Source organism: Physeter macrocephalus, chromosome 19, assembly GCF_002837175.3.
Source record: "Physeter macrocephalus isolate SW-GA chromosome 19, ASM283717v5, whole genome shotgun sequence".
NCBI lineage: Eukaryota > Metazoa > Chordata > Mammalia > Artiodactyla > Physeteridae > Physeter > Physeter macrocephalus.
This window is the reverse complement of record NC_041232.1, coordinates 17845021-17857117: the sequence shown is the minus strand read 5'-3', so window position 1 is coordinate 17857117 and position 12097 is coordinate 17845021. Positions and strand designations below refer to the sequence as shown.

The 12097-nt window shown below is 38.0% G+C and overlaps 1 protein-coding gene across 3 annotated transcripts in view; it reads left to right on the top strand.

Moving 5' to 3' along the window:
- ATP2A2 (ATPase sarcoplasmic/endoplasmic reticulum Ca2+ transporting 2) overlaps positions 1 to 12097 on the top strand; it is a 67359-nt gene that overhangs the window by 39001 nt on the left and 16261 nt on the right. For all 3 annotated transcript variants that reach the window (XM_028479970.2, XM_007104217.4, XM_028479971.2), the window contains 6 exons: positions 201 to 281; positions 2226 to 2311; positions 3228 to 3692; positions 10126 to 10214; positions 10838 to 10940; positions 11783 to 11914. In XM_028479970.2, the coding sequence (XP_028335771.1) occupies positions 201 to 281; positions 2226 to 2311; positions 3228 to 3692; positions 10126 to 10214; positions 10838 to 10940; positions 11783 to 11914 (956 nt within the window). The remainder of the gene's footprint in view (positions 1 to 200; positions 282 to 2225; positions 2312 to 3227; positions 3693 to 10125; positions 10215 to 10837; positions 10941 to 11782; positions 11915 to 12097) is intronic.

The following is a 12097-nucleotide window of genomic DNA, read 5'->3' as shown; positions in this document are numbered from 1 at the left end:
GTGCCCCCTGCAGTGGGAGCTCGGAGTCCTAACCACTGGACTGCCAGGGAATTCCCTATAGCAGATTTTTATATATTTGTGCTGTATACAGGCTATTTATTTCCTTTAAAAGTTGTGTTTGATTTGGAGACAGATTTTTCTTTATGTAACATGATTGCAAAAGTTGCTTATTTTAGCTGACTTTTTTCCTCCCCAATTAGTTGGTGACAAAGTTCCTGCTGATATAAGATTAACTTCCATCAGATCTACTACTCTAAGAGTTGACCAGTCAATTCTCACAGGTAAATATTATGTATTGGAAGGTTGTTTAATTTCTGAAGGCTCCCTCAGATTCCATGCTAATAATTGAGTTGACTTCTTGCCCCACTGTCTCTTAATCCTCTCCAGGATATTTACTTCTTAATGCTTTATCAGTTAGGCTTTTTGCCAATACATGAGGTAAAGCTATGATTTAAAAACAATTGGCTTTCATCTCATAAGGCCTGTTTATCTTTAAATTTTATTAAAAATTAGTTTTGATTTAAACTTACCTTTTAATTTTTTTTTTAAGGTTACAAATTTCTTCAGTAGCAGAGGTAATATTCTTAAGGTTGAAGTAGTGTGGTTGTCTCTCTGTTTTGTGGAAAGTGAATTAATTACTTAGTGTTCTTTTTCCAAGCAGGAAAAATATAGACTCCAGGAATGCTAATCTCCCATCTGACATACTTTGCAATAATCAGATGTACAATTAACAAAAGTTAGCACCCTCCAAAATGGTGAATGTTTACTACCTAAAGTTTGCACGCTTAGATTTGGGATTGTTTGGAACATTTTCCTGTTTTTGTTTGATACAGGCACAGTCTAGGGTGGAGGGTTCATATTAACTGGAAGTAAGGTGGTCAGAAGATAAAACACAATGCTAACCTGAATTAAATAGAGAGTAAATATAAAATTCAAAGATTTATCTGATTATTAGTTTTGAAAGCAACTCATGTCATAGAAGTAGGGATGTGAGTAACCTGGGCTCTGTGTTTTTTATTGTTTCTTTATGAATAGCTTATCTACTAAAACTCCCATTAGCAGCAACAACCTGGAAGCTGATTAAGCCATAAAATGGTAGGGAGTTGATTGGGTTGAATGTATGAAATTCTCATATTGTGCCTACAAAAATAATTTCCATTTTAAAACTTTCCGTAGGGTTTCTTGAATGTTGTTTTTTTTTTGTTTTGTTTAAAAGTCATACTCTAGTTTTAGGCTAGATTGAAGAACCAGATTCTTTTGTTAAATTTTGAGAGTGAAATTTGCTACCTGGAATTTGAACTAACAACTAGGGCCATATTTCACCCTCATTATATACAGTTAACCCTTGAACAACATGGGTTTGAATTGTGTGGGTTCACTTATCTGCAGATTTTTTCAATAGTAAATACTATAGTACTTACACTGTACTAGTTGGTTGAATCCTCAGATGCAGAACCGCAAATATAGAGGAATTGCGTATATGGAGGGCCAACCATAATTACTGTGCAGAAGGTTGGTGCCCCTAACTCCTGCGGTTTTCAAGGATCAACTGCATTTCATAAGTGATGTTAAGTTGAAACCAGATTCAGACATTGTGAAAGTTCTAAGAAGTAATCTCTTACTTCTTAGAGACCTACTTACTTCTTAGTAGACTTACTTCTTAGTCTCTTGCTGTTTTTCATTTTGGTTTATTGAAATAGAATGGTCTGATTACTGCATGCAAATATTTCTAGAACAGTGTTTTCATTTCTCATCTTTGGCATTATTGAACAAAAACAACAACAACAAAATAAAAACAGGCTTTCCAGTGGATGATCCTCAGTATTCATCTACTGTACCTACAGTTTGTTCATTTTGTTAAAAGTAAATATACTTTCACCTTCTTAAGTATCAGAGTGTATGTGTATATAAGTATACAACAAATCTACATTCATAATATTAGAGTATAAAATGATACCTGAAAATGAACTAAATTTGTATAGTTAGTCAAGAAAATAAAGGTAATTGACTGGGATTTTACTTCAAAATTAAATTCCTGTATTTTGATTTTTTTCTTTGAAATTAGTTTCTATTACTGAATTTTACTAGTTTATGTTCTTTTGAATGAATTGGGCCTTTTTTTCTTTTTCCTGAGAGTGGTAATGGCATGAGGGGATGAGGGTACCAAGGTTCCAGGTGCAGACTGCACAGATCTAAACAAACCTTCCGTATCACAACCTGTTTAGGTGAATCTGTCTCTGTCATCAAGCACACTGACCCCGTCCCTGACCCACGGGCCGTCAATCAAGATAAGAAGAACATGCTCTTTTCTGTGAGTACTTTGTTTGGAAAAGACTTAGCCTATAAAGGGATGTTTTCAAAATGATGTGGATGATAACTGTGTGTAGTTGTAGTTCACATTGTGTGTTTAGAGAGAAAGCAAGTGTGGCAAACCATTTAATAATTGGTGAGTCTGGGTGAAAATGGATGGATGTTCATTGTACTACTTCAGTGTTTCTGTTAAAGTTTTTTGAAATAGCAAGTTGGGAAATTTATAGTTTTCGTTTGTTTAGAACTTAAAGTGGTATTTCAAGTAGTGGGCTTTTGTGGGTTAGCATGGGAATCTAACCACCCCATAGTAAGTAAAAAAGTAGAGCTACAATGAAAATAATGAAGCCCTGTTCTTCCAACATTTAGGAATTAAAATGGGGTGGGGGGAACCTTACACTTGATTGTATTGCTCTTTGAATACTAGTGCTTAAGTGGAGGTCCTCAAGGACAGCCCATGGTCCTGGTTGCCCTTCTTATTATGGGTGATAAAAGTAGGAGGGGTTGAGTTGTTGGAGCCAGAGGTGGAGAATGCTTAGGGTTGAGAGCTGTATGAAGTATGAAAAGTCAGGAACACAGAGGGGTTAAGCGCTGTCCCAGCCCAAAGCTAGTCTGCAAGCCAGGCTCAGTATTGTGAATAGAGATTCAAGGTGGGCCGGTGTAGAGGGCTCTGGGGCAAGCAGGTAGGTACCATTCTAATTTCATGGAGAATCAAATCAGGGAGAGAGGGACCACACTGCCTGCATGAGGTATTGCTCATCATCAAAGTTAGATGGCTGGTTGCCACTGGAAGGCCCAGTAGAATGTGGTGAGAGAATCTTGGTGCCCTCTTGAAAATCCACACAAGTCTGAGTTTACTAGTCAGTATTTAAATTGGGTGTGGTGTTACTCTTGTAACCATTTCTCTACTTCTGTCCTAGGGTACAAACATTGCTGCCGGCAAAGCCATGGGAGTGGTGGTGGCAACTGGAGTTAACACTGAAATTGGCAAGATCCGGGATGAAATGGTGGCCACGGAACAGGAGAGAACACCCCTCCAGCAGAAACTAGATGAGTTTGGGGAACAGCTGTCCAAAGTCATCTCCCTTATATGCATTGCGGTCTGGATCATAAACATTGGACACTTCAATGACCCAGTTCATGGAGGCTCCTGGATCAGAGGTGCTATTTACTACTTTAAAATTGCTGTGGCCCTGGCTGTAGCAGCCATTCCTGAAGGTCTGCCTGCGGTCATCACCACCTGTCTGGCTCTTGGAACTCGCAGAATGGCAAAGAAAAATGCCATTGTTCGAAGTCTCCCCTCCGTGGAAACCCTTGGTTGTACTTCTGTTATCTGCTCAGACAAGACTGGTACACTGACAACGAACCAGATGTCAGTCTGCAGGGTAAGTGGGAGTAGTTTCAGAATCTTTGCAGGTTATGGTTGTTGATTCATCCTAAGCATATGCCTTCATGCCATCAGAACCTTTGAATTATTATTTTTTTAATTACTATTTTTTTAAATTGGTGTATAGTTGTTTTACGATATTATGTTAGTTTCTACTGTACAGCGAAGTAAAGTAGAGCTCCCTGTGTGATTTATTTTTTTATTTTATTTTTATTAAAGTATAGTTGGTTTACAGTGTTGTGTTAGTTTCGGGTATACAGCAAAGTGATTCAGTTATTTTTATACATATATATATAATTTTTAGATTCTTTCCCCTTAGAGGTTATTAGAAAATATTGAGTATAGTTCCCTGTGCTATAGAGTAAGTCCTTGTTGGTTATCTGTTTTATATATAGTAGCATGTATATGTTAATCCCAAACTCCTAATTTATCCCTTCCCCCCTTCCCCCCTCCGCCCTCCCCCCTTCCCCCTTTCTCCTGTGGTAACCATAAGTTTGTTTTCTATGTCTGTGGGTCTATTTCTGTTTTGTAAATAAGTTCATTTGTATCATTTTTTTTTTAAGATTCCATATACAAGCGATAATATATTTGTCTTTCTCTGACTTACTTCACTTAGTATGATAATCTCTAGGTCCATCCCTGTTGCTGCAAGTGGCATTATTTTCTTCCCTTTTTTTTAAAAAAATTTTTATTGGAGTATAGTCGACTTACAATGTTGTGTTTCAGGTGTATAGCAAAGTGAATCAGTTACACATATACATATACCTGCTTTTTTTTTTTTTAGATTCTTTTCCCATATAGGCCATTACAGAGTATTGAGTAGAGTTCCCTGTGTTATACAGCAGGTTCTTATTAGTGATCTATTTTATATATAGAAGTATGTGTGTGTCAATCCCAATCTCCCATGTTATCCCTCCCACTGCTATGCCCTGGTAACCATAAGTTTGTTTTTTACATCCATAACTCTACTTCTGTTTTGTAAATAAGTTCATTTGTACCTTTTTTCTAGATTCCACAGTAATATTCCATTGTATATCTTTATACCACATCTCCTTATCCATTCATCTATCTATGGACAGACACTTAGGTTTCTTCCTGTGTTTTCCTCCCTCCCTCCCTGCCTCCCTCCCCCTCTTCCTTTCTTTGCTGTGCCGGCCCTCAGCTGCAGCACGCAGGATCTTTTTATAGTTGCGGCATGCAGACTTCTTTGTATGTGGGCTCTTAGTTGCAGCATATGAACTCTTAGTTGTGGCATACATGCTGGATCCAGCTCCCCAACCAGGGATTGAACCTGGGCGCCCTGCATTGGGAGCGTGGAGTCCTACCCACTGGACCACCAGGGAAGTCCCTCTGTGTCTTTGTCTTTTTCTTTTTTTTTTTTTTTTTTTTTTTTTTTTTTTGTCTGCGTTGGGTCTTTGTTGCTGCGCACAGGCTTTCTCTAGTTGCGGTGAGCAGGGACTACTCTTTGTTGCAGTGTGCAGTCTTCTTATTGCGGTGGCTTCTCTTGTTGTGGAGCACGGGCTCTAGGTGCACAGGCTTCAGTAGTTTGCAGCACGCAGGCTCAGTAGTTGTGGCACACAGGCTTAGTTGCTCCACGGCATGTGGGATCTTCCCCGACCAGGGCTCGAACCCGTGTCGCCTGCATTGGCAGGCAGATTCTTAACCTCTGCGCCACCAGGGAAGTCCCCCTCTGTGTCTTGACTGTTGTAAATAGTGCTGCTATGAACATTGGGGTGCATATATCTTTTCATCATTTCTGGATATATGCCCAGGAGTGGGATTGCTGGATCTTAAAACCTTTGATTTATAATTTGATACCTTTTTATGTGCTTTAAGCAAATTGGGTTGTATGTGTAGCTTGAGCCCAAGGTAATTTCTTATACTTCAGAGGAATTAATCATTTAATTCCCAAAATTATGTCGTGAAATAAAGGTTATCTACATGGCTGATATATTTGTACTGGGGAAATAACTGTAAGCAGTTTGTAAATGTGTTAGGTGACTATGCTTACTTTATATTGATTGATTGATTGATTGATTGCGGCACGCGGGCCTCTCACTGCTGTGGCCTCTCCCGTTGAGGAGCACAGGCTCAGCGGCCATGGCTCACGGGCCCAGCCGCTCCGCGGCATGTGGGATCTTCCCGGACCGGGGCACGAACCTGTGTACCCTGCATCGGCAGGCGGACTCTCAACCACCGCGCCACCAGGGAAGCCCCCTATGCTTACTTTATTTCCCTGTTCTTCTCTCTCTTAAGTGTATGTATGTTAACACAAGCTTCAAAGGAAGAGTTCTATAAACCAGCTAGTTACCTGCCTATATAAAATTCTAATTGGTACTTCCTTAACACATTGAATGAGACATGTTTTCTTCTTGAAAAGTAAATAATTGCCTTTAACTTGCTTCATTCTCTGTGTTCATCCTTCCTTTCTTAGGTTGTTTTGACCATCACTTGGGGGTAAAATTAAAAACTTTAAACCTTCCCTTAGCAAAATAAGAACTAAAGAAATAATGTAATGGTACAGCTGAATGAAGTTCTTTCATGTAATTCAATTTCCCTAGGTTTTGTTTAAACAACTTTGAGGTGGGGGAATGAGAGAAACAGATGAGGGAAATTGAGGGTACAAACTTCCAGTTACAGAATAAGTGTGTCATGGGTATGAAATGTAGAGTGCAGGGAACACAGTCAGTAATAATGTAATATCTTTGTATGGTGACAGATGAGAACTAGACTTATCATGATCATTTTGAAATGTATAGAAATATCGCATCACTATCCCATGCACCAGGAAGTTTTAGGTCAATTACACTTCAAAAACAAACATGGAAAAAGAGATCAAATTTGTGATTTTCAGAGGCAGAGGTGTGGGTGGGAGGGGGAGGAATTGGATGAAGGTGATCAAAAGGTACGAACTTCCAGTTATAAGATAAATAAGTCTTAGGGAATGTAATGTACAACATGATAAATATAATTAGCCCTGCTGTACGTTATATATGAAAGTTGTCAAGAGAGTAAATCTTAGAGTTCTCATCACAAGGAGAAGACTTTTATTTTGTATATATTAGATGATGTTCATTAAACTTATTGTGATAATCATTTCATGATCATAAGTCAGATCATTGTGCTGTATACCTTAAGCTTATACAGTGCTGTATGTCACTTACACCTCAATAAAACTGGAAGGGTAAATTAAATATAAAATTGACACACGCACACAAAAAAACTACTACTACTATGTAGAAGTCAAAGTAATTTTCCAGAAGGTACACAACTCATACAAATATTGAGTGGACACATGTCAAAGATTCTATTTGGCTCATTAATTCAATGAGGAAGAATCAGTAAGATGGTAAAACTGGTTACAGGACCATGTGAGGAAGTGCTCAATATTAGAATAGAATTGATGTGTGTTAGATTACAAAAACTGGTTAATATCCTATAGGGCAGTAAAACTAAGGTTATCTTTTAGAGAGGACAAAAAGCCACAGCTTTATAAAACGTGAGCCCTTAATAATAGCACAGTGAAAGAATGTTAAATTTTTCCAAAACACTAAATCTTTGAGTGTGCTTGTTAAGTCATGCTTCTGAATGACATTGAAAGGACATGCCATCCTCCCCTTGGCCTTATCTCCAGGTTTTAGTTAATGTGTTTTTAGCACTGGAAATTGTTCTTGTTTTAATACAGTTGAACCCTCTGAATCTTTTTCTTGCCAAATTTATATTCATGGTATTTTTTTGATATACACACCCTCAACTTTTTGTGTTGTCCAAAAACCCAGATTTAGAGTGAATGGACAGGTGTTTAAAACACACTGGGGTGTTCTCTAAAGTGGTAAGCTTCTAGCTTGTCTTGAATTTCTTGAGTAGATGCAGGGTGTAATTGAGCTACCTAAGTTCTCTTTCCTTGGAACCAAAAAAGGTTGGACGAATCTTCTAGCAGCTAGTTGTCAGCTAAAAGCTGATTGATTGGGGGAGAGAAAGGGAATTTCATTTTACCTGTTTGGTTTCCCCTGGGAAATTGTTTAAACTTAGACTGTAAGCTTTAATTCCTCAGAGTAGTCCTTATATCCATGAAGGTAAAGCAGTGTGTGAAATTGTAATCTTTAAAAAATGGTAAGGTTGTGGCAGCTTCAGACTTCAAACTAAGACTAAAACACAGTCCATGATAAAAATGTTTTTGTTCTTATATTTTCCCTTAAATGATTTGATTTAAAATGTTCTATTAAAGAAATAGCTTGCCTCTTTGTTCCGTTCTACCTTTGGCGACAGAAAGCTGATGCTAATCGGTATTCTACAGGAGGTTTCTTGCAGTGGATTGCATAACTGCCCTTGACTTCGGGATACTTTCATCATGCAGTTTCTAAATGGTATACTGGCTTGCAGTCTAAAATGCCCATGTGCATTCAGATTTAGTTGGTGTGGGTTAGAATTCTGAATGTCTCAGAATATTTTGGACTCTGGTATAGACCCAAAGAGTTTCACTTTTACAAACAGTGTCATTAAAGAAATGGTATGGTGTATAGTAATAATAATGCCAACTTGCTTTGATAAGGCTTAGTGCAGTTAATTTTTCACATGTGACTTTATTTGAATCGTATGGTAATCCTGCTCAAGAGGTTAGAAAACTTAGGCTCTGAGAAGTTGTGATGTGTCCGAGGGTAACACAACTTTTAATAGAAAGGTAAAGTTGAATTTTCTTATGGGAAACATTGGTAAACCTGGTTCTCTCTCTTCCACTTAATAATTGTGTAACTGTGAGCACATCTTTTAACCTCTCTAGTCCTTTGTTTGCTCTTCTGTAAACGTCTGACACCTTTGGAAAGAGCTTTGTGCCAAGCTTCCTTGTTTAGATGTTGTGTCTGTGAGAAAGAAGTTGTAGGGATTGGTGATCTTGCTGCAGGTGACCTTGGACATGAATCTTTTCCTCATTTGACACACCAGTTGTATGTGTTTGAACTAGCACCTTTTATCAGGAGTCATCACGGTTTTAAATCCCGTTGTATATTTTAATTTTTTTAAAAATCGTTTTGTCTTACTTATAGCTTTAGTTCAGTTCCAAGGCTGATTTAGTTCTGAGTGTACTTTTGAAATGAAGCTTTTGGAATTTAAAAGTATGTGCTATAATTGACATACACACTATCAAATGTAAAGTGGATAGCTAGTGGGAAGCAGCCGCATAGCACAGGGAGATCAGCTTGGTGCTTTGTGACCACCTAGAGGGGTGGGATAGGGAGGGTGGGAGGGAGACTCGAGAGGGAGGGGATGTGGGGATATATGTATATGTATAGCTGATTCATTTTGTTGTACAGCAGAAACTAACACAGTATTGTAAAGCATTTATACTCCAGTAAAGATGTGGGGATAAAAAGTACATGCTGTATAAGAAGCAAATCTTATGAGGCAAAAGAAGTTATTTTAAAATAAAAATGAGCAGATTTTCTTACTGAATATGAGTCAGAATGCTCTGAAAAGATGTTTTTAAAGCATTACATGGCCCTTTTTTTTTTTTTTTCTTTTTTTTTTTTTTTTTTTGCAGTACGCAGGCCTCTCACTGCTGTGGCCTCTCCCGTTGCGGAGCACAGGCTCCGGACGCGCAGGCTCAGTGGCCACGGCTCACGGGTACATGGCCCTTTTTTTACTTTAGTTTAACATTTAAAAAATTCCTTATTGTAGAATGGTTTGATCATTCCACACTGGACTTCTGAATTATAACTGGAAAGCAAACCAAGAAAAAAAAGCCATCTTTAAGAAACTAGCTTATGTCACTTTATTATTCTGTAAAATTAAGAATTCTTTCCTAAGCATGCTTCCATCTGTATTGTCTTGGTAGCATCAGTTCATTCAGCTCTGCGGGCTCCTTACTGTATACATGTAGTTGTGCAGCTTCATAGAAGATGAGCTGTTGCCACAATAAAAATAAGTAGGAAGAAGTAGAGAAGCAATTTCTCTTATTTTACTTGGGGAGCGTTTATACAACTCTAAAATGTGAGTTTATTCTTCCTAGGCTTTTACTGTTAGCTCTTAAGGCAGGAATACCTATGTCACTTCCTCAGCCAGCCATTTGAAATTTGGAATTCTGAGCATTCTAAAGAGTACTGCTGAGTCTTTGGAATTGACTGACCCAGAGTCCTCATAACTCAGATTTCACGTGGGTTCTCTTCTGTGTCTGGTGCTGTTGCTGCTTATTATTTATTCAGCTCCTCAGTGATGCTGTTTCTCAGACTGTTAGGTGGGTGGGGGAGGCAGTCTTAATAGTGTCCAGTTGGAATAAGGGACAATATTCCTCATGCTGAGCTTCATTTAATCACTTTCATTAACATTGATACTTAAGTGAGAAAGGCCTTTTGTCTTAGCAAATGTTATATGTTTTTTTCTAGCATATTTTTTATACCTTTTCAACACTTAGGCTTTTTTTTTTTTTTTTTCTGTAGATGTTCATTCTGGACAAAGTTGACAGTGATACTTGTTCCCTTAATGAGTTTACCATAACTGGATCAACATATGCACCTATCGGAGAAATGTGAGTAATCCCTCCTTGTCTTTTAAAGGCTCCACTCTGGTAGTTTGGTGCTTGTATAGACTTGCAGTGTCTCTAAAATGTTCAGACACTTTTCCTAATGTGGCTCATGTTTATCAGAGTAGTTCATTTTCTTTAAAAACAAAATTGATAATACATACTTTGGAAATTGAAATTGATATTACAGCTTATATAAGCCAGTGACCCTTTTTCATCTTTTGAAGCCTAAATTTTCAAGTGGGGTTTCTGGTTTGGTTTGGTTTGGTTTTGGTTTTGGTTTGGTTTTTTTGGTCGCGCTGCACGGCTTGCGGGATCTTAGTTCCCTGACCAGGAATTGGACCCAGGGCCCTGGCAGTGAGAGCCCCGAGTCCTAACCACTGGGCCACCAGGGAATTCCTGTTTGTTTTTCATTGATACCAGTGGTGGAGGAATTTCATTATCTAAGAATTCCTGGTCTTTACTGATTGACTACTGATACCAGGGACACATTCTGTCTCCAGCATCAGATTTCTTTTGAATGCTTGCCAGTCTGTTGTCCACAAAATTCTATTTATTAGTAAATAATTAAATAATAATCAGTAGAGACGAACACAGTGTGTTCTAAGAGTTACTTTTTCTTTTGACAGACATAAAGATGATAAACCAGTGAAATGTCATCAATATGATGGTCTTGTGGAATTGGCAACAATTTGTGCTCTCTGTAATGACTCTGCTTTGGATTACAATGAGGTAAGCCTCCTCACAAATGAGAAACTAGACCTGGCTGTTCCTAGTTCAAGGGTGCGGTGGGTGGAATGAAAATCCAGCCTTCCTTCCTCCCTTTTTGAAAGTATGGGTTCCTGGTTTTATTTTCCCTTTCCATTAAGAGCCTATCTCTATCAGAGCCAGCATGACCTACCCAAAGGAAGCTGGGAGCCTTTCATATATTCTCTGTGACTGAGCATTGCAGTTACTTAACTAGGAGTTGTAGCATACATGATGTTCTCTTCTGTGTATAGCTTAGTTACTATAAATGATTAAAACCCAGGATACTTTTTCCTGAAAGTATAGGGTATTGATCTTGCTTTTTAAGATGGGTAACATTATGTCCTAGAGGACAGGCTGAGGCTTAGAAGGTTGTTTTGATGATGATGATATAATATAAAATTTAACCAACAGAAAACCTTTTTTTCCTCCCTTTTTAATTATAAACAGTGAGATAAATTCTTTGGTTTCTAAAGGCAAGCCAGTCCCCAACAGAAACAGAATGTAAACTCTGTAGAATGATAAATAATGACAAGGAATTACAAATACTGTTTGAAAGCTCTCTATGTTTGAATTAATACTGTGATTATTGGCTCCTTATGGTTAAGGGAAATGAAAGACCTAATTATTAGAAAAAGATAAAATGCATACCTATGCTTTGAGTTTATTTTTAATTATCTGGATCATATGCTCCAGAATAGGATAAAAATGGCCCAAAGAATAATGGTACAATGGACGAGAGATTGTCCACCTATGGAAAAAGTCTTTATTAAAGAAAATTTACTACTTTTCCCTTTTTGTAATTTGTATGCTTTTAACTACTACAGGCGAAGGGTGTGTATGAAAAAGTTGGAGAAGCTACAGAGACTGCTCTCACTTGCCTGGTAGAGAAGATGAATGTATTTGATACTGAATTGAAGGGTCTTTCTAAAATAGAACGAGCAAATGCCTGCAACTCGGTCAGTATTTGAGCTTAGTGGTTTATTCATGCTGCCCATCACTCAGACCATATATTCTTAGTCTGCTCACTCCCTTACTCTCTTAGATAACTTAGTATATACCTTATTTCCTCAAACTTGCAATATCTCCTTCCCCATACTCACTATAAGGTAAAATGGTCTGGCCATTTGACCACGAAAATA